Source organism: Rhamphochromis longiceps, linkage group LG7 (assembly GCF_057381845.1).
Source record: "Rhamphochromis longiceps isolate RC_006_pf linkage group LG7, R_longiceps_female_GT1.1, whole genome shotgun sequence".
NCBI classification, from domain to species: domain Eukaryota; kingdom Metazoa; phylum Chordata; class Actinopteri; order Cichliformes; family Cichlidae; genus Rhamphochromis; species Rhamphochromis longiceps.
This window is the reverse complement of record NC_140563.1, coordinates 45,712,367-45,734,460: the sequence shown is the minus strand read 5'-3', so window position 1 is coordinate 45,734,460 and position 22,094 is coordinate 45,712,367. Positions and strand designations below refer to the sequence as shown.

The 22,094-nt window shown below is 41.7% G+C and overlaps 2 protein-coding genes across 2 annotated transcripts in view; one reads left to right on the top strand and one right to left on the bottom strand.

Moving 5' to 3' along the window:
• Positions 1-2,180: 2,180 nt before the first annotated feature.
• Positions 2,181-12,155, top strand: gdnfa (glial cell derived neurotrophic factor a). Its single transcript, XM_085413888.1, has 3 exons — positions 2,181-3,898; positions 4,735-4,968; positions 7,566-12,155. The coding sequence occupies exons 2-3, from the start codon at positions 4,761-4,763 to the stop codon at positions 8,129-8,131; spliced, it is 774 nt and encodes a 257-aa protein (XP_085270014.1). The 5' UTR covers positions 2,181-3,898; positions 4,735-4,760; the 3' UTR covers positions 8,132-12,155.
• A 153-nt stretch (positions 12,156-12,308) lies between these two features.
• wdr70 (WD repeat domain 70) overlaps positions 12,309-22,094 on the bottom strand; it is a 44,102-nt gene continuing 34,316 nt past the window's right edge. Inside the window, exons 14-18 of the mRNA XM_085413887.1 lie at positions 20,341-20,441; positions 20,066-20,145; positions 16,751-16,867; positions 14,380-14,542; positions 12,309-12,848 (exon numbers count right to left, since the gene is read on the bottom strand). Of these exons, the coding sequence (XP_085270013.1) occupies positions 12,764-12,848; positions 14,380-14,542; positions 16,751-16,867; positions 20,066-20,145; positions 20,341-20,441 (546 nt within the window). The 3' untranslated portion in view covers positions 12,309-12,763. The remainder of the gene's footprint in view (positions 12,849-14,379; positions 14,543-16,750; positions 16,868-20,065; positions 20,146-20,340; positions 20,442-22,094) is intronic.

The following is a 22,094-nucleotide window of genomic DNA, read 5'->3' as shown; positions in this document are numbered from 1 at the left end:
TATGACCCAGTTTCAGCCATATACCAAGGAGTTCATTGCTGTTTTGAGGACTCCAAGGGTCCCCGGTCCTGTGGCTGCAAAACAAGCCCACATCATCACCCGTCCACTATTGTGCTTGACAGTTAATTTGAGGTGTTTGTGCTGATATGCTGTGTTTGGTTTTTGCCAAATGTGACACTGTACATTATGTCCAAACATCTCCACTGTGGGCTCATCAGTCTTGTTCCAGAATTCACACAATTTTTATAAAGTTCCTAAACTTTTGTTTTTATAGAGGTGCTCACACTTGCTGATGATCAGTTAATCAATTGCATTTGATTAGCAGCACATGGATGACACTTGACACTTGCCCTCCTCACTCCTATGGAAGTAGTAAAGGTCTACTTAATTTTTCACACAGTGCTTGTGCATTTTGGCTTGATTGCTGTTAAATAAATAATGACATGATGTTACACGGCATGTGTCGTACTTCCTACTGATATAGAAACATTAGAAATGAGAATGTACTTAATTTAATGATGACTGTAAGCTGGTGGTTTTAATGTCCTAAGTGAGCATTTTTAATGTTGTTGAAATATATTTTCTAGCTGACACAATGTTGATAAATCATTTGGTGTACAGTATAAAATCTCCATCTCAGTTTCCCGTTACATGTGATGACATCTGCACCATTTCTTGTTCTGTTTGACCAGTAATCAAACAGATGGGTATTATATCTTATTATATCTTATTATATTATATTTTTGCTTGTGGACAGTAGACTTTGTCGTCCTGACCTATCTCTCTCTCTCTAACCCTTTTAGGCATACGTAACTGACCGAATCTAATGATTAAATATGGACTTAATAATTGCTCATAAAAATTATACACAGAGGTTGAATAATCTGCTCTGTCAGTTTCAACTCAAAAAAAATGCAGTTGAATAATTTTTCCATGCAATGCGAACTTCACAAAGAAAGATTCTCTGCTGCCTGTGACCTTCCTGCTGTGAGGGGCAAGTGCTAACCATGCACCATGACGCCGGCCATGCAGCCACCCACTGTGTGGAGTTTGCATGTTCTCCCTGTGCTTGAATGGGGTATCTCCGGGTACTTTGGCTTGCTCCCACAATCCAAAGACATGCATGTTAGGATAACTGGAGACTCTGTGTGTATCGCCTCTAATGTGCTAGCCCTGCGATAGACTGGCAACCTGTCGAGGCTGTACACCAACTACCTGTGACAGCTGGGATAGGCTCCAGCATCCCCCACTCCAACCCTTAATTGGATAAGTGGTTAAGAGGATGGATGGATGGATGGATGGATGGATGGATGGATGGATGGATGGATGGATGGATGGATGGATGGATGGATGACCAACTCAATTTTTAAGGTACAAGTGGACCCTGTACATGCATGTAGTAGTAGTTGTAGTAGTTGTAGGCAGTGTAGTAGCCATTTGTAAGGGTGTGGTAGATAAATAAAAAAAAGATCAAAACATGTAATTAATCTAATAATCATATGTTATTCAGTAATTGCTTTTATAACAAATATGAGATAATATGTAGTGTAATTGTTTTTTCCCCCCAACTTCCTTCCCTAAACTGAACGTGCATGTCTAGCAAGTGGCTCCGCTTTTAGGTGACTCAGTCTTTTATTGTAATCTGCTCAAAGCAAGTTCACATTACATCCGTACATTTGAGCCTGTTTACATAAGCACCGACTGTCTCTCATTCATTTTCTACACCTGCTTGTTCCTGTTTTGATCAGTGTGAACAATTAGGCAGGAAAACATCACAGTGGCATTTTTTTTGACAGTCTGATTTTTCCATTGACCTTAAAAAAATGTTATTCAGTTTTATTTCACAGATGAGCAGATTTGTGTGATTGTGTTACATTGTCAAATGTGAACATAAGCATCAGCCAGCATATAAAGCTTAAATATGGAGTCTTAAACTATGTTTGGAATTTCTTCATTTGTGGCCCATGTGTTCCTTTACGCAGAACAACGCCATTTTTGAAGAGATCGTAACATTAAAACATTAAAGAACCACACGTGAGAGACTTGCCCTTGTATAAAATAATTAAGAGCTCCAATATGACTCACTATAAAACTGTAAACAAAAATAACATGTGAATTGAGAAGATTGTATGATGACAAATGAACCGTTCACGGCTGTCATTTAATACAATGAAACCATGCGAGAACATGACAGAGAGGAATCCATACAATGAAGACTTGGCTCAGTACCATACAGACACTTTAGAATTGGGCAGGGCGCACAGAAATGCTTGAATGAAAGCATGTATCAACAAGAAGTTTCAGACCAGGAGCAAACAAATATGAGCCTTAATACCTCTGAGAAGCAGACAGGTCAGCGTGGATTCGAAGTGACAGCGCTAGATTTTCTTCCCTTTGTTGAACAGCCATTAGCAGCATTTCACGTGTTAAATTAAAACCAGAGCGCTTCTTGGAAGTGTGTCTAGCTGCATTTGGAGCGGGTCTCTCCTGGCGCACGAACACAAAATTACTTTAATTCTTGAAGGGCTGGGTTACTGGTGGAATTCAGTTTTGCGTTAGATAAAAGGCAAGTGAAGCTTGTAAATCATGAGAGGAGATGGAAAGGCTTTCTCGGGTGCCATATCTTAAATAGTGCAGCGTCCTTTCTTTGTGGTCTGCGTGGTGTTGGCCTGAGCTCACCTGGATATAAAACCGCGTATTGAATGACAAAATGCTCCAATTTGTTAACCTGTGAATGTAATTTCTGTGTAACAAGTTTTGAAGTTCGAGAAATTGCGAATATGTGCATGAGCTAAGTGTCTGCTGGTATTTACAATTTCGTTCTAGTAAATAACAAGTGAGATAGTAACCTCACATTTGAGACGTGCTGTAGCCGTGAGACGGAACTTGACGCCGAGGCGCACAGAGTGAGGAGATCAGGTTAGAAACATGGATCGCAACAGAACATCTCTAAATCGCATTCCGCTTACTGAAATCTAACCCGGGGACATCAGGATGTGTGACATAATCCCCAAGACATCTGAAAACCGCGCTCCTCCAAACACGGCTCCAGGGGTGGTTTGGAGAGATATGTGGACCACTGTTTGCTCTTGCAGGGATCTATAAAAGAAGGGCGGACACCAACTGCCCCCAAACGTCAGAGCGCACTTAACTATAAATCTCTCCAAACTGCTCTCTGCGCCCGGCGCGTTGTTATGCGCAAACATCTGTCGTGCCTCAGTCCAATATGAAGAAAATGCGTGTGGACACCCTTCGAGGTTCATAGACACCAGCTGACCTGGAGAATATGGAGAATAAATATCGCCGGGCTTCTTGTTTACATTGACGAGATTTGTATAAAATGTTGGCGATTGTGACATTTTAACGCAGTTTCTGGATATGAGAGGTTCTTGACTGTTATATCAAAAGTCGGACTACACGATCGGGCACTCTGGCAAACATATTGCGCACTTTTTAGCGCCGTGCTCGTGTGCTGGAGACACTGATGTCTTCATTGGACTCCTTTCAGTTGGAGATGGTGGCCCTCTCTCGGATTTCCAACGTGGAAACGTAGCATCCAATTAATCAGCGGCAGCAACTGTACCCCCAAGGCGCAGTGGCACTTGGTCCGCTCTGTTCAGCACCTACCTTTGGACTCTGAAGTGTGAAAAGGCGCGTGGATGGTCGGTGTGCTGAGTCCGAATATGAAAAACATAGCTGGTGCGTTACTGCAGCCTTTTTTCTCCCGCTTGGACACAAACTGAAATTGAACTCGCTTGAAGGAAATTTTCGTGCTGGGGTTGTTGAAATGATTCACGCAGCGGAATCAGCTGGGAACATCAAATGAGTGGCGTTTTCTGTTTGGATTTTTACCACTAAAAGCCGAGCTAGTTTCAGGTCTGCATGGGCCATATTTAAGGTAAGTAAGTCTGTTTTTTATTTTCTCATTTCAGAGTGTCACACCAAATACTGCCTATAGTTTCGGATTGTCTGTGCGCATTTAGATAAAAAACAAATAGTGACTGTGAACGACGGGACTTTCACACGTATAAAGACAGTAGAACTTTTGTATTGTATGTCTGAGCCAGTATTTATCTATGCATAACTGTTTAGTTTTGCTGCAGACTCAACATGCCATTAGACAGAGTCACGTAAGCTTTGGGGTTCGCCATCTGGCCAACTCACACTACTATTTAGGCAATCGTTGCCAAAATGCTTCGATGCGTGCTTTAAGCAGCGCATTTTTTTTTCCTGTGAGGCGCACCCTCCCAGTCTCTCACAAGTAGTAAGAGCTTGGCTGATTTGAATAAATACAACCAGTCTGCCATCAGTAGCTTTCTATTTAATCACGCATTTAAAACAGTACTTTTACGCACAGATTTGCGCATTCCTGCATTGTTATTTTTAGCTTTCATTTGTGGTCTTTTGTGGATTCTTGCTCCTTTACGGCACAATATGCTCATTTATTTTGTTTTAAAAAATGTGAATCAACATTTTCTGGCAGCTTCACTCTGATATTCACGTTCACGGCACATGCACAGAAAAAAAAACTGAGGATCAAAGCTGCTTGACATGATGACACAGTTATTAATAAAGAATGAGTCAGGGTAGGTCTGGCCACAACAGTAGTGTTTCAGACACTTTGCTGACTTCATTACAAACTAGAGGAGGCTCATATTCACTCTGCCCATTTTTATACCCATCAGTTTGTTTTGATTTAAAATAAAATATTATCTTGTTTTGTTTTGTTTGCAGCTTTCTTCATAGGAACTGAGTCTAAGATGAAGTTATGGGATGTTTTGGCCATGTGTTTGTTGCTCCTGAGCTCTGTTGCTACAAGGCCTCTCTACCAAAACACTCAGCCAGCCAAGAGGACTTATTTCCCCAGCAGCTATAGTGATTCTGTGCCCTTGCCTTCTTTGGAGGACGAAGCGCCATCGTTTGAGCGTGAAGACCACCGACTGCAGGAGATCTCAAAGGAGAATCAGTGTAAGTATGTTTTTGTAAGATGTGTAGTCTGTCTTGAATTTGTAATTAGGCTGTATGGGTGTCACATAAGAGATGTACTGTTTGTCCAAAGCAATGTCAATGTAATAATATGCAATTAACCATTATATAATCCAGGCATATTACCCTGTTGATTTGATGCATATGTAATGTTGGTCTTCCTTGACTAATTACACTTGGGAAACAGCACACGCAGTGATAAGCGAGGCAATATGCTGAGCCCACAGTGGAGAGTCCCATATTGATAAGGCTGTCAGACAGGCAAGTTATCAGACGGAAGATCTTAATTTGCGTTTTATTGGCACTTTGGGTTGCATCATATGGATGTCAAAACAATCCAGCAGGAAGAATAAGAGTGTGAACAGCTCCAGTCCCAAACATGGGGTCATTCTCAACACTACCCCCTTCTCCCTTTGTTTATATTCACCTCTGCCTCTCTGCGGTTTAGAGACCCGTAACCTTTACCCATCTGCCAAAGCTCAGAAATTATGGTGTGGTTTAGAGAACAGGGGCCAGGTCATGAGGATTTTCGACAGACAACACCGGAAAGTTTGAAGCACCGACTGAGAGTTCTGTGTTTATGCTCATTTTAACAGCGACAGTGGGCAGGAATTTATTTTGTTTGGATCAACGTGACACTGTAACATCTTCACGCAGACGTGAAACACGGCCAAGAACTAGATAAGGAATGGAACATTTGGACAAGAGTTTGTCCTGCCACCTCATATTTTGTTTGGGCCGGGGTTACATCACTGATCTGCTGTGCAACCCAAGTACATTAACTATGCTCAGATACTGTAAGCAACAATCGAGATCCAAAGAGGGAATGGGTCTTTTTGGTTTGTAAAGATAAAAAGCTTGTTTCTTTTTCATTTAAGTTCTAGAAGCTGCAGACACCAGAAAATCAGCGGTTAGATCTGATCTTATTGTTGTGTTCAGTGATTTTTAAAAAGCAAACTTCTTAACTGTTAACTCTGTAAAACTCCGGCAAGGTTTGCACAGCGAATCCCCCCATTTGTTGCTGCTAGTCTAGTCGATTAGCAGGTGTAAACTGTAGCCACCCTGCCTGTCATCTGAGATGCTGGGGTTTGTCTAAATCAAAGGGTAGGTGTGTCTAAACAGATTGGCCCTAGCTCACCTGATATATTAGATTTGTGGCTCAACAGGCTCTGAAGCTCAGGCAGATCAGATGGCCTGCGCTCTGCCAGACAAATAGGTAAAAGAGGAGTGATAGGAGATACTGCAGTTTAAAGGCTGTTACACACCACACTACCTGCCAGACATCACACGCCGCCGGCCTGACCTCTTGGTGACACACCCACGCTGACTTGAGCTCTTCATTTGAGAGCAATATGTCTTCATTATCTTTATGCACACTTCACTGTTTCTGGAGCTGCAGGCACTCAACCAGGAGAGACGTTACTCTGTAATAGAATCAACATGTAACAGTGCAGCATCCAAGCCTTTCAGTCAGTCCTCATCACTCTTCGCAGCAGATGGCAGAGAGCTGTGCTGGTGCATGTTTTCAGTTTTGAGCAGACTGCAATCTGCCTCATCTGAATGAGTCAAAGCATATGATTTCCTCTTATTCGGCCTTTGAAGTCTAGGCGTTCTAAAATTACATCCGTCCGAGATTTAAATGCATCTCTCTAGGTGGTGTAATTGGCCTGTGCCTACTGTATCAATACAGTCGGTTCCTGTGTGAAAGCCTGCTGGATTAACTTAAGCTGTAGAGTTAACCTTTAACGACTCAGGGTTGCATGGCAGCGGGGTAACCGCATTATTTATCCGAGGTCAAGTCTGCCCTTGCATGCCTATATTTTTTTTCCTCCCATCTCTGACTGAAAAAGAACTGAAAATGAAATTGACAACAACCTCTGACCTTCAGCTTCCAACTCATCACACAGCAGCCATCATGGAAGAGGTTAAAACAGGGCACCTGTAAACCTACGTCTGAGCTGCTCTGGACTGGACTGCTCTGCATTCCTCCACTCAAGACTTCTTCTTGAGCGTCTGAGCAGCACATATGCCAGTATTTCTGTGCATTGTCTAAAAAAACAGTCTACATTCGGATAGTGTTATTTTTTCACATCTGAAAATTCGAATATTGTGCTTCCTGCACATAGTTAGATGACAATAGAGATACTATTTTCATATGTCTATTACTATTTAGGACTAATGCCTGAACAGTTTCTTGGCAGGCACCTTTTTGGAGGTGCCAGCAGGTAAAGTTTGGATTGGACTGTCTCATTCTAAAATGATGAGATTGTAAGTAAGATAATGTCTTACTTACAGTAAATGTGCGCATGTCTGTGTGTGTGTGTCTTTTTGTTAGTTGTGCAATGTTTTAAATGTCATGTACTATCACTGTGGTTGATGTGTTCCTATTCCCACAACGATCTATCAAATTTTATCTTATCTGCTCATGCAGTCTTTCAAAACAGTAAATTATTAATTACAATATAGTTGATGATCGTAGAGCTGACATGTCAGAAAACTGTTTAGTGTCAGCGGGAGCCTGGATATGAGCTTTATAAAAGCAGCTTTATAAGCAGATCTCTCCCTTCTGTTTCTTCCAGATGACATTGGAGGTCCCTATCCAGATCAGTTTGATGACGTAATGGATTTTATTGAGGCTACCATTGGCAGACTGCGGAGATCTTCGGAAACCAGCGGCGGTTCCAGGGGAAAGAAGGAGCAGAGAAAGAGAGGAGCAGCAAACACAGGAGGCGCGAGAGAGGAGGGGAGAGGACACGGTGACAGGAGGCGTAATAGGGGCCGAGGGGGGAGTAGAAATGGCAAAAGAGGACGAGGTGAGAAAGGGAAGGAGAAAGAGAGTATATCTGTGCAGACGCGGGGGTGCTTGCTAAAGGAAGTCCACCTCAATGTGACGGATTTGGGGCTGGGCTACCAGACTAAAGAGGAGCTGATCTTCCGGTACTGTAGCGGCCCCTGTATTGAGGCAGAGACCAACTACGACAAGATCCTGAACAACCTCACGCACAACAAAAAGCTGGACAAGGATACACCCTCTCGCACCTGCTGCCGGCCGATCGCGTTTGACGACGACCTGTCTTTTCTGGACGACAATGTGGTGTATCACACGCTGAAGAAGCATTCTGCCCGGAAGTGTGGGTGTGTTTAAAGAAGTCACATGAGCGGCACGTAGCAGACTAAGGATATCCTTTACAAGCTCACGCTGGAGAGGGACATGTGTACACAAGGTCAAATTGGGAGTGTTTGTCTCCTTTTTGTTGTTGTTGTTTTTGTCAGTAGTCATCAGAGGAGGAGCAGGTAGGCGTACTGAGACCGCCTGAAAGACACTGGAACAGCCGCTTGAAAGGAAACTGTGCGTTTATCCCATACTCGACTGTTCAAACACGTGCAAAACAAAATGTATCAGGTGTGCACCAGTTTGCAGAAGATTAAATACTGTTACACTTTCAGATTTGCCAACTGTGCTATCTAAAAAGGGTGAGAGTAGAAGAAACATCAGTTGTTTTGTTTTTTCCACAGCTGGCTCTTTAGACTGTAGATGAATCCAGAGATTTGACGAGCTTCAGTTGCAATCGAAACACTTCCAGCCTGGATGTTGGCATTTACATTCAGAGCCAAGGAACCCCATCGGAGTTAAGCAAAGACTTTTTTTCTTCTTTTTTTGTGCAACACATCTACATAAAACCCAACCTATATGCATACATATAGTATATACGTGTGTCAGAGGTATATTTATTAAGATGGAATTAACTTATTGTTATTTATTTCAATCCATTTTATTAAAAAAAGTGTCTTTTTTTTTATTTATTTAAAGCTTTGTTTGTCCTGGATAATGCCAAAGTAGAGCATTTTCTCAAGTAAAACCATGCAAGCTGACTCAGACCTGTTAAAACACTCCCACGATCCCAAAGCTTATTTATGTCACTTAGATTCCAGGCTTTCTCAAGCAGATCCAAATGATCATTGTTAGCCGTTAAGGAAAGATAGAGAAGCAGAGGAGGGGACCAATAGAAGATTTCTTTTTTTTAAATAGAGCTGATCTGTTGTTGCATTTTGAGTAGTTCACCTCGTTATCGCTAATGTGACCACACTAAGACAGGGAGAAAACGTCACCCGGGTACAGCCTCCCATTCAAAGCATCCTTTAAGAACACTATGTTTACGCGGAAGCAAATAATTCTTTGCTGCTGTTTGTTTATAAAGTGTGTGTGTGTTGTTTTTTTAAAATCAACAATCCAGGACAGACTCGGCGTCACTCCAGCCATAAGCCATAATGACTTTTAATTTCAATCTGCAGTCGACACGAGAGCGGTGTGGTCTCGCGAGGATCTGCAGGTGCCTTTGACGATCCATCCTTTGAGTCACACAGTACAGAAGCTGCTATTTCTGCCTGTCAGCACGCGTTACCTGAAACCTCGCCCTGGCCTCGCACCAAATCTGAGCAAAAGGCTTTGCAGCGATAACCGTCCCAGTAGGCTTAAAGTTCACGGGGCTGGCCGTGTTTCTGTCTGAGCTGTGACAGACAGGTCTTTTATTTTTTTTTATCCTCAAAGGGGATTTGAAAGTGATCCTCTAACATGAGTCTTAACCAAATATCCCCACCGGCAAAGGCAGTTTAAGGAAGATCTAGCTGCTGTAGTGGATGTCATCACACAACTGATATGAATATCTCAAAGGACTCAACAAAGGAGTATGTTTTGGAATTACTGAGTAAATGATTGGTAGGCTCAGTGGGCTTTTCGGTGTACCCGTCCAGCCACCTGTCCCCAAAGTTTAGGAAGAAATATACATTAAGGAAAGGAGACTCTTTAAAAAGCGCGTTTGTGTGCCCTGTTAAGGGGGTAGTTTTAAGTGGAACAAAGAGAGCCCTCGAGTAGGTCTTGATGTTAACACGGATTAGGGACCAAGGTATCTGTGCCCACCCATCAGCAAGCAGGCCAGCTTTACTGTGTAATCCCCCCACACAGAACAAATCCAATGCATCAAGCTGAATTTAGGCCAAATACTACACAGACAGGGAAAAAAAGTCTAGCTTTTATCACAGCATACCTCATCAGTTGGATCATCTTCCCCTTTAACAACTGATTCGTGCATAAGCCTTCCCAGATGGGAATGTGGAGGCTTCCCAGAAGCCTCCAGAGCACCTCGCTACTCTTCCACACCATACATTAAAGAGTGTGAACTGCAGCACTCGTCTCATCGGTGATTAGTACCCCGGTTTTGATGCAAAAGTGTAAAGATGCGAAGGAATCCTCAGTGTTAATTTTAGAAGAAAAGGACTACATTTGTTATCACTCCGCTATCACCTCTGTGGAAAAGAAAAAACAAACTGTCATGTCGTCTCACTTGTTGTGTGTTACAGAACCAAAGCTCTGGGCAAACTTTATTTTTGTACAATATTCATTTTATAACTTTTTACAGAATTAAACTTGTTTCTATTAAATGAAAATGTCTCCTGGTATTGTGCCATGTACGACAATGATCCACCGGTGCCAGATGGTTCTAATTTGCAGGGTAATGTTTACACAGGCATCAAGCAAAATTGAGGGTGAAAAATTTGGGTTAAATGGGGAGAAATGCGAGGATGGTTTGAGAGATGGCCTCCGCAGTGTGGCATCCCCCTTCTGCTCTGAATTCTTGAACGGGAGCCCGGGAGTTGTACAGTAAACAAAAGCCAGCAGAAAAGTGCCACCGACTGTATATCAAGCTCCTCGAGTCTGTTTCCACTGTGCAGAGAAGATATGTAAATGGCAATGAGAAGGTGGCAGAGGTACAGATAGTGAGTCATGACACAGACGCAAGGAGTGCACGCAATGTATACCTGATGGCACCTTCTAATCCCTTTGTTCGGCCTGGTTACTGTGAACCTAAATGGACAACTGGTTAGTTGCTGTTTAACAAACCTGAAGGTCACCTCTTTACCTCTAAGTGCAGAAAAGAGGTTGTCTTCAGTCTCATTGCTTGAGCAGAAAGATGCTCCAATGAAAACGAGATCTGTGAAATATTTGCATTGACCAGGAATATAAATAGAGATTCATCCCCCCAGATATTCACTAATGGTACTGTAATTTAAAAAAAAATGTTTGAATTTGAGAGTGAGCTTAGTCTTTTATAGGCCTATAAAAGGTTCTACCTTTAGGCCTACACAGAGCTTCTCCTTTTCGCGTGCCAGACGCTTTTTCACACAGTGACGGACTGATCAACCGTCCCACTTGAATCAAACTGCAATCACTCCCCACCTCCCGCTGCTGACTGAGGACTCTGCTACTGAAGAGCTTGACGTCAGCCTCTTCCCACGAAGCCAGTATCCTCTCTAGATGCTTTTAAATACATCACTCACTGTTTCAGTCCATCCATGTTTCTTCTTCTGGTTCTTCAGTTTCATTTCATGGCCACAGGATGCTTGCCAGGACACAGAGACATTTTATTTGTCTTCTTATAATTTTAGTTAGGACACATTGCTCTACATATATAGCCCTTTCTAAGCCACTTGGTAAAAAGATGAACCAAAAGCCAGATCTGGATTTTAAAAAAAGGTGTAGTATTAGTTTACAGTTTTTGACATTCACTCATTCATTTTATTATCCAATTCAGGGTCTTAGAGGTCGGGGCTTAAGTCTGTCCCAGCTGCCATAGGTTGCGAGGCGGGGCACACCGTGGACAGGTCACGTATTGCGGGGCTCCTGTTTGTCATTATGCAGGCTAATCTTGTTACAAACTAGATACATTTGAGAGCCAGTGCGTTGTAGGCAGGCGATGCATTCCAGAGAGATGCACAGTACACAGAACACAAACGTGGCTTTCATTAACTCTGTATGTTGTGGTTTTTCTCTGTCAGTTGAAGGATTTTAGACACTACCCAGGTCAATCAAAGGATTGCTAAAGAAAAGAAAAAGGTATGAATGCACAGGGAAACAGGACCTCTGTGAAAAACAATGAAATTAAGGAATCCGACTGTGGAAGTTCATCATTCAGCTTGAGAACAGCTGTTTGAGAAAGACTCAGCTCAGCGCTGGAAATCAAATGTGTACGTGGGATGCATACCGAGTAAACTTCCATATACTGCATTTAACATGTGGTTGGATACTGCTGAAATTTACCTTTTCAACATAACGATGGTTTACATAATAAACATTGCTGTACTTGCAATTATGTTATTTGTAAGAAACAAGGCAAAACATGTTTGGGGTTTTTTTGATTTTAAAGCATAAGACTGTGTGCTGTGTATTTTACATCCACAGCCGCACAGAAAAGGTATCTGGCAAAGATCTCCCTTTAATCAGCTCTTAAAACCATTTCACTTTGGATAAAATATACAATTTGACATTTGGATGCAAGTCTTTTATTAAGGCGTTAGGTGGGTGTAAAAAAAAAATTTAATTAAAATAAACAGATGATTTGATAAAGTTTTGTCGCAACCCACCAAAAAAGTACATCTGTAGAAACATTAAAGCCTTTAAAACGTCTCAAAGTAAATTTGGATGGATTTTTTTTTGTACTTCTTAGTAATTTACTTTGTACAAAGTGGCAAACTGTTCTTCGTAATGACAAACAGCTCTAGACCGCAAAATCTGGAGCCGATTTACGAGGCATTAGCAAACGCTGGAGAGTGCACATATATACACATAAAGGCTTCACAGCGTTGTCAGGGGGACAGATACTGTACAATTTAGGAACATAATTGATGCTCCTTTGCTGAGTACTCAACAATAATTCTGTCTTGCGACTAATTGCCCACCGTGTCAGCTGTCCTGTATAAAATGAACTGACACTGAAGTCTCTCAGATTTTGCGTTTCTTCCATTCTGGCTCCTGGTCGGGCTCCTCATCCTCTGATTCCTCTGCAAACACGGGCTCTGGCTGGGTCCTAAAGGGATTAACAAAGAGGAATGATTTACCTGCTTCTTTAAAAGTCTTCAGAGCAAAACAATGAAACGTACGAACAAAGAAAATCAGCAGAGCAAATGAGAAGTAATGGAGAAAGTTACATTTCTAGTGCACTGGAGTAAAGTTTTATTCTATATAGAATAAACATGGCTTACTGAAATTTAGGCCGTAAACTGAAACTTTCCAGATTAAAAATTTTTCAACACCAAAACATTAAACTAACCTGAAATGTTTTGAATGACTTGAATGAGTCTATTTAGCAACTGTCACTCCTGTGATCTGTTGGCCAGAGTCTCTGCAAGTTTATGATTATGATAAATGACTAACTGATCGTGTCAGCGCACGTGAGTTAAAAATAAAAAATAAAAAAACAAAAAAACCCTCCTGTGACGACTTTGGCTCGTTGAGTACCTGGAACGTCAGCCTTTGTGACTTTTTAGTAAAATTTCTTCGGTGTTCTAAGAAATGAAGGTAAAGTCGTGCAAAAAATGTCCAAAAAACTGAAACATTCATGCACAAAATGTACAACTATCTTCGCAGACCGCCATAAAAAAAGGCACTGGCATGTCGTTGTGCTACCCTAAGACAAGTTTATCACGGCCAACACGGCAGCTTTATTAAGTAGCATCCAAACTACGCAGGTGTGTGAAGATAAATACACACAGTTGGAGGGTTTTTGCAGTTTACCTCAGAGAATAATCTAAAATTCTTAGACCAAAGAACACTCTGACAAGAATGAAAATAAAAGTTTATTTGAAGGTGATCATCAGATTTAAAAAATACACACGAATGTCTGGTGATGTTGGGACCAGGTAGATTTTCTCCTAAAACAAACATCAGATTTATGAGACATAATTCCATTAAATGCTGTCAGATTTCTGATTATTCCCATTTTGTTTTAAACAATGTGCTTTAAGTTACACTGAGCTATGGTGTGTGCATACTATTGAGCCTTTTTTTCTTTGTTGTTGTGTATTTTAATGCAAAAGCTCTTCACTCTGAGTGCTTGTTTTTGCACCTTTCAAATAAACATGCATAATTGCAACAAAAAATCTATAGCTGCTTGCAACACCTCTAAGCATTAACTGAATGTTTAAACCCCCAGAGAGCTGTAACGGTGAAAAGTAGCCCACTGTGTGAGCAGCCAGGCTAACGTACTTCATCTGATTTACCTACTACACTGTGTATCACAAGGATACTAAATTTAACTCGAGCTTGTTTGCCTGCAGTCTGAAAGACAGACTGTTTGATTTGGCTCAGATCCTGATAGTGATCTAAAACTGTCTGTTGCTCTCTGCTCTGCAGTTTCGAGTGCGTGAAACAGTACAGCTTTTTAAACATTTATGTGTCACACCGGTAAGAAGAAACCTACCTATGTGACACCTCGCAGTACTAAAAAGCAGACACACTCATCTTACACTGTCTGATAATGAGAGAGGGTGGGTGGGTGAGCAGGACGGGAACCATCACATGGACACAGTGTGTGAATTATTCATGCATTTTTCTCTTACTCTGTGTATGCTGGAGCAATCCAATAAGGGTTCTCTGATGCTTCCTTGGCATGACGCAGGATGGCCTCTCGCGGGTTACTGTCGTCCGTTTTATCTAATGCGATGTTCTTCACAATGAATGACGACAACGTGCCACCGTGAGCTGCGACTCTGCCTCCTCGGCCTGTCAGTGCACACATTTAGTGGATTAGATCCAGCTGAGACTCATGAACATACAAAACTACATGTAAATTACTGAAACTGTGCATCTTCTAAGAGTTCAGCGAATCCTAAACATCAGTAAAGTGTTACTTTGAATAGTTGGCAGTAAATCAGCATGTCCGTGCAAACACAGCAATCCACCTCAACCAAAGCGTTCACAAAGAGGTTGCTGCCAATCGTTCCCGGATGGTTGCGGAGCGGTCTCTAGGCCCGTGTTACTGGGGCCTCATTCACTTAACCCCACCTTAATAGACAGGAACATGAGCTGATCATCATAATGGGCAAACAGCAGATGTAAGGCTATGATGAGTGTCCTTTTCTCACCAGTGGATATTAGACCTCTTAACTAGCTAATGAGCTGAAGTTCTGAAAACCGGGATTTTACATTTTTGAAACTTTGGCGACTTCACACGGCGTCACAGGAAAATCCCAGACGTGTGAGATTTATTTACTCATATTGATGTACTACATATTAATCTATAGTACAAAATGAGATGTTGGAAAGTGATGAAATTTGTGGGTTAGGTAATTAATTTTTTGGCATCAGTGGGAAAAAACGCGTAACCTTTCTCGATACTTAAATTCATGTGATCTGGGAGGAAAGCAGACTTCCAAACCTCCACTTAGCTTTGTTTTCAGGTTTAAGAAAATCTAGTTTGTGACATGAGGCTTTAAGAGAGAGGATGTTCCAGATGGCTGTTTAAAAATATAGATGTGACTCTCTTACTACTTTAAAACATAATGGGAACATTACGCTTTCTTCAATTATCGGGTTGTCACATATTTAATTTTTAGTCCCTCCACAAAGCAGCGCATACAAGCTCGGCTCTTTGCTGCAGCATCCGTATGCAGTTGGCTGGATTTGACTGCACTTAATGGAACTTTTGGGGGGGGAAACTTCCTGCTTTCCAGAGAGGACAACTTAAAGGATCAAGGATATGATACACACACATGCACGCATACTTAAAACATGTAGGGATTTCCTGCTGAAGCTGGGCCATAGGTTTGTTTGGGGATTGAGAGGCACCTCTTTCCATTGCTTGTAAGCATCCGGCCAACCACCAAACGTTACCTTGCAGTCATCCAAAGTCATTTTTCACAAAAAACAAACAATATAAAGTTCGTCTGTAATCTAAAAACCCAGGACCTGCTATCAAACATCCCACCTTTTCATGAAGTGGATCTTCTTTTTTCATTCGCAGACTGTTCAGTTTAGACTTGTGTCTTTTTCTCAACCTCATTGACACTTTTATTTGTTTCATTTATTTTACACACACACATACATACACACACACACACACACACACACACACACACACACACACACACACACACACACACACACACACGCATATATATATATATTTTTTAAATTTTTAATTTTTTTTCTTTCTATTTGTTATCTTTAAGCAAAGTTTGTGTTTACTATTTATAAGCCTCTATAAGAGTTAAACGACTCATACACTATTTGGTATATATTGAAAAACAATTATTTCCTTGAATCCAAAACATTTTATTGGCCTCATGTGCAGCTTAAGGTAGACCTGTTGTGATTGGCCTAAACTTCCAAATGGCTTAAACATGTCTTTTGAACCTAAAAAAAAAAATCCCCACTGTGGAACCATTATATTGTTGCAAAGACATTGTGCTGAGGGATTAAGTGAAAAAACAGTGGTAGTGAAGAGACGGTGAGCCAGCTGGATACTGTGATACAGGAAACACTGTCTGGCCCTTTGCCATATTGAAACACAGCTCACAACGGTACCTATTATTATTTTTAGGTGTAGTATTTTGTAGAAGTGTGTTAAAAGGCGTCTTTAAAAAATATGAGGCAAGAGTAAATCTCTGAGAGACTGTTACAGCTCGACATCAGCTGGATTGCATAATACCAAGCAACAATACCAACAATTACGGGTTTGCACATCTGCCTTGCACCAAATCTTGTAGGTGTCCAGTTATGAACATGACTCACATCCAAAACAAAAACAGCCGCTGAATTGCAGCCAAACCTGATTAATCTAATCTTGTTTAACATCACTTTTCATATCACCTTTGGTCCTTTCGTTTTCTTCTTGTTCACTTAACTTTTTGGTTTTTGCATTACTAATTTTAAAAACAGGCAACAACAACAACAAAAAAGAAAAAAAAGAAGAAGAAAAGAGCATGTTACCTGGTCCAGACACCGGAGGCTCGGGTTTGTGGGATTTCTTTGGATCAAGTCTGTCCTTCTCCAGCTGTTTGCGTGTACTGCGCTGTCGGGCCTCTCTGAACATGGGTAAGGCATGAGCTGGAGACGCACAGAGTAAACAAGGACAATCAGTTGCTTAGGTAACTAAGACCAACACAACACTGCCACACAAATAAGTAGTCAAGGCACCGAGGAAATTGTCCTTAAAAAGTACAGACAGAAATAGAAACAGAAAGAAAATGAACACATTTCATGATTTCACCTACTGCACTGTTGGCATTAGATACACAGCGTACATGCAAAAACACGCACTTGTACACAAATTATTTCCTTAGATCTAAAATCTACTTTATCGCCAAACCAGCATATCAGCTGTTCTCTGAGCCAGGATGCATCACGTTCCTCAAAAATAATGTTGAATATACAGGTTTTTCATGTCGCCTATATTAACTGATAAAACAATCACCAGAGTTTGTCAAATATCTTCACAGATATGGAGAACACAGTGTGCAAATATGTCACTAGCTGCATTTAAATACATTTTTGGATAGATTTGTGGGGATTTATGGTGAACAAATAGACTTAGAAGGACACCAGGTGCACAGATGGTGACCACATGTTCAACTTTACTGACTTACACGCTTGATTTTTGAGCTAAATACAAATGTCTGACATCATTAGTCATGTACAAGTCCATATAGAGGCTTCACAAATCTCAAGCAACGAGCTAGATGACTGCATTGTGCAACAAAACAACCTCCTATTCCAAAAAGTACTCAGGTTATAATTGTTTATTTTATTTGGTTTGGTGCGCTTCCTTCTGAAATTGAACATTATCTACAAGGACGACCCTCAAGAATTTTGACCACTTATATTTCATAAACAAGGCCCCAGGTGACCCCCAGCAGCGTCCCACCTATTGTGTTCTTCTTCTGCTGTAATGCACACCAGCATATTCAATACAAGTTTCAATTCAGACAATCACTCTACTGCTTTTCACACCTTTGTGCACACCATCACAACAAGGGCCTCCAGTACTTAAACTCATGAGTGCATGAGTGAACTGGTGCCCTGAAAAGTGTGTGGTGTGTGTGTGTGTGTGTGTCTGTGTGTGTGAACAAGCCAGTTTGTGTTAGAAAGTGTGTATGCTGCTCTTATCCTCAGGGGTTACAAGGTGACACTCTAGTAAAGAGTTAGATAAAGTGATTTTCCATTCAGGCGTCCCATCAGTGTTAATTCTTCTGCGCCATGCTACATTAAGCAAAAAGGTTACTGTTAACAGATTCCCTCGCTTTTCTCAATGGGCCATCACTTGCTTCCTGTGCCTTCTAATTTTCCAATGCCAGGGCATCAAGTGCGTCACTCACCACTTTTGGCAGTCAAATGCCTGTCTACTTCACACCCTGTTGGCATGGCAATGAAATCACATGATGCATTTGAAAAGGTAGCCCAAACAATAAATGGCATTTGAATGGGGTCCTAGAAGCCAATCAGCGACGCCGAGTCGGCAGCTGTCACAGTCCTCTAGGTCTATGACTTCAGTCTGGGGCCACAGGAGTGAGAGGCACGCACCCAACAGATGACAACCTCGTGTGTTGGTGATATGACAGCATGACAGGTAGTGTTTGTGTGTGTGGTTAGACCAGCAGCGGATCACGCCAGCGGGGGTGGGAGAGGAGGTTGTCCCTAGCGTGATCCTGCATAACCGAAGACCACATGGCCATCGCGTGGCACAGTGCCCCTCCGGCTTTATATTCAATACTCCACACCCAACTCCATCTGCTAATGAACACCCTGAACACTCACTAATTCCTCACAAAGCCTCCACCCGTCATGAGATAAAGCGTGTCTGAATATTTGTGTATGCGTGTGTGTCTGAGAGGGAGACAGAAAGAGAAGCCAGAGCGGATGTAAACCAGGACTGGCATTTTAGTTCTCTCTGTCTGAAAAGAAACATGCTCTGCTTGTCACGTCACATTTCGAAGATGGTTGGCATTGTTTTGGTGATACTTCTTTTGTCCTGTTTAAATCCCACTACCTTACTGTATGAAGCAGATTAGCAGATCGTCTGTGACTTGAGGGTGACATGATAAAAGCGGTATAAACTCACTGGCCACTTCGCTACTTACATCTCCTCAACTGCTCATTAATGCAAATATCCAATCAGCTGAGTATTTCAGAAACTACTGATCTACTATATTTTTTCACACTACGATTTCTAGGGTTTACAGATAATGGTCTGAAAAAAAGAAAAAAAAATTGAGTGAGCTCCAGTTCTCTGGGTGAAAATGCTTTGTTGATGTCAGAGGTGGAAGAGACTGATCAGACTACTTCAAGCTGATAGGAAGGAAACAATAACCCCAATAAGCACTTCTTACAACCAAGGTATACAGAAGAGCAACCCTGAACACACAATCGAGCCTTGAAGCAGTACAAGACCACAGTGTGAGCTCTGCCAGCTAGGAAACCGAGGCCACAATGCACAAAGGCTCATCACAATTAGACAACAGAGTATTGGAGAAATGTTGCTGGTCTGATGAGTCTTAATTTATGCTCTTAAATTCAGATAGCCGACTTAGAATTTGATTTAACCAACAAGAAAGCATGGATCCATCCTGCCAGGTATCAAAGGCTCAGGCTGGTGGTGGTACAATGGTAAGGGGGATATTACCTTGGAAAAGTTTAGGTCCCTTAGTCACGATTGTGCATCGTTTAAATGCAACACCCTACCTCAGTATTTTTGCTGACTATGTCGATCCTTTTATGACCACAGTGTACCCATCATCTGCTGGCTGCTTCCAGCCAGATAACACGGTGTGTCACAAACCTCAAATCAGCTCAGATTGTTTCTTGAACATGTGAGTTCACTGCACTCAAATGGCCTCCACAGTCTTCATATCTCAATTCAACAGAGCACCTTTAGAATGTGATGCAACGGGAGATTCACATCGTCCACGTGCAGCCGATAAATCTGCAGCCACTGTGTGATGCTGCCATGCCAATATGGACCAACATCTCTGAGAAATGCTTCCAACACCTTGTTGAATATATGTCACGAAGAATTCAACTCAGTACCCACCCAGTACTTAATAAAGTGGCCGATGAACATTTATGATTTGCATTAAAAAGGTGAGTGGACAAGCCCATCCAAGGTGCACCCTGGATGGGATAGACTCCAGCCCAACTATGACCCAGAATTGGACAAGCAGAAGCACATGGATGGATGGTGAAAATTAATAACACACACATTATTATTTGGAAAATCTGTTTTCTACACTTGTGTGTGGAGAAACTTACGTGTGATGATGTAGTCTTGTGTAAGAGCCTCTGCATGTTTCTCTTTGCGCTTACTCTTCACTACGCACAGCTTAGCCCCCCTGGAAAGAGTTATACATGGTGCTATTTAAAAATATTTCATAGAATACGTTTATGATCCTGTGCGCTCCAGATTTATGGTTAGAAATATCAGAATTACTTGTTATTTAAATAAGTCTCATCTGAGAATTTCACAACATACTTCAGATAAGGCAAAAGTGAGAGATTTATCTGTAAAAGGTCTAAACCGAACATACCTGTGACTTTTAACGGGGTCATAATACACCTTAACCAGCCCATTTCCAGTTCCCACCATTATCTGGTTAAGTTTGGGGTGCCACAGGCAGCGGACAACACTCTGAAATACAAGCAAAAAGAGACAAAAACAAAATAAGTCACTTAAGCACTTTTCTACAGTTACCCAAGGCTGTATGTGTGAGGAGGTTATACTTTCAAACAGAGGTCTGCATCAGTTTAGGTGCCAGATTTACAGGCACATTTTTGCTCCTCAGCCAACAAAGGTAACAATCCTATTTTATTGTCCTGAGTATTGTGAGTGTGTGCGACCCAGGTTGGTTGTGATGCAGAGGGGATCAGTCCCAGCGTGCTCTGCTGCTCTAGTTGACTATATTTGGTTGTTGGGATGAGGCCTGGATCCCTCAGTCTGTGTGTGACAGATGGCCCAGTGCCAATACGCAAATGTGACCACATTTATCCAGAGGTTTGGTTGTGTGTGTGTGTCTGAGAGAGAGAAAGAAAAATACAGACAAAACAGGGGCAGAGTAAGAAATGTAGTCATAATGACGAAGACTCTGTTCATTCTGTGATATGCAAGTTACAGCAGAGAACTCGAAACCCCCTGCAGTTGTCTCTGCTTTCTTTGCACACGTTATTAGATCATCACAGCCTTCAGTGGTTAATTCTGGGCTATTGTTAACACACACTTTATCTGTGGATAAGCTTGTGGTCTGTATGTCCTGTAGTTGTACAGACATTTGGTACGTCTTTATATGGAACAGAGAAGGCAATCTGATGGGGTCTGGGACAGAAGCGTTGGATGGGGGTAGGTAGGACTATGACTGGGATGTCCTGGGATTCTGTGAGAGTGAAAGCTGCTTAACGCCCAGCTGTTCAGCTTCCCACCAGGATACCAGAGGACGGCGTCTCAATAGCACACATGTGATCATCCATACACAAGCACGTACATGCACACAAAAGAACAGACAGGGGAGGACTTGTACATAAATGTACATAGAGGAAAACACGCCTAGCTCTTTGATATGAAAACTATAAAGAGTCTACAAGTGTTCTATAAACCAAGATATTCTTTCACAGCATGAAAGAATAAAATTGCTTTACGCTGACCCATTTTCCAAACACACAATTAAGACTATCTATGCTTTCGGTAAATTAAAATCACACAACCAGGCTTCGTTTTACTCACGCCTCATACATATTTGCACCATCAAGCCAGTAGCTCAGTGGTGTGTCACTCATGAGACAGACGAGGGTTAATCTGCTCAACCAGATGAGCCAGCTGTAATTAATTGGAGGATCTAGAAAAATGCTAGAAACAGAACGTGCCGAACACACGCCTCGCATACTCTTTTCTTACAATGGGACATGCATAATTTGAGTTAATAATTCCAATACAAATGCATGTGCAATACATACACTGGCTCATTCACCTAGTCTCACACACACTCATCCAGCACTGAAACTATTTGGTCTGGGATAGATGCGTGTCCCAACACATACCAGCGTGCATGAATTATAATTTCACAAACTGTGGATTTGTTTCAGTTTAAATGTGTAATTAATTGGCCTATCAAAGTTGCTAAAGCAACAAAAGACAGTCATGCAGAGAAATGCAGACATTCACTTCACAGGTCCTGTCAAAGCACGCACTCAGAAAAGCCAATGCAACAGGATGAGTGACAAAGAGGCCAGAACAGCTATCTAGTCAAGTTAAAAAAACAACAACAACCAAGCAAAATTTGCTTTTTGATAC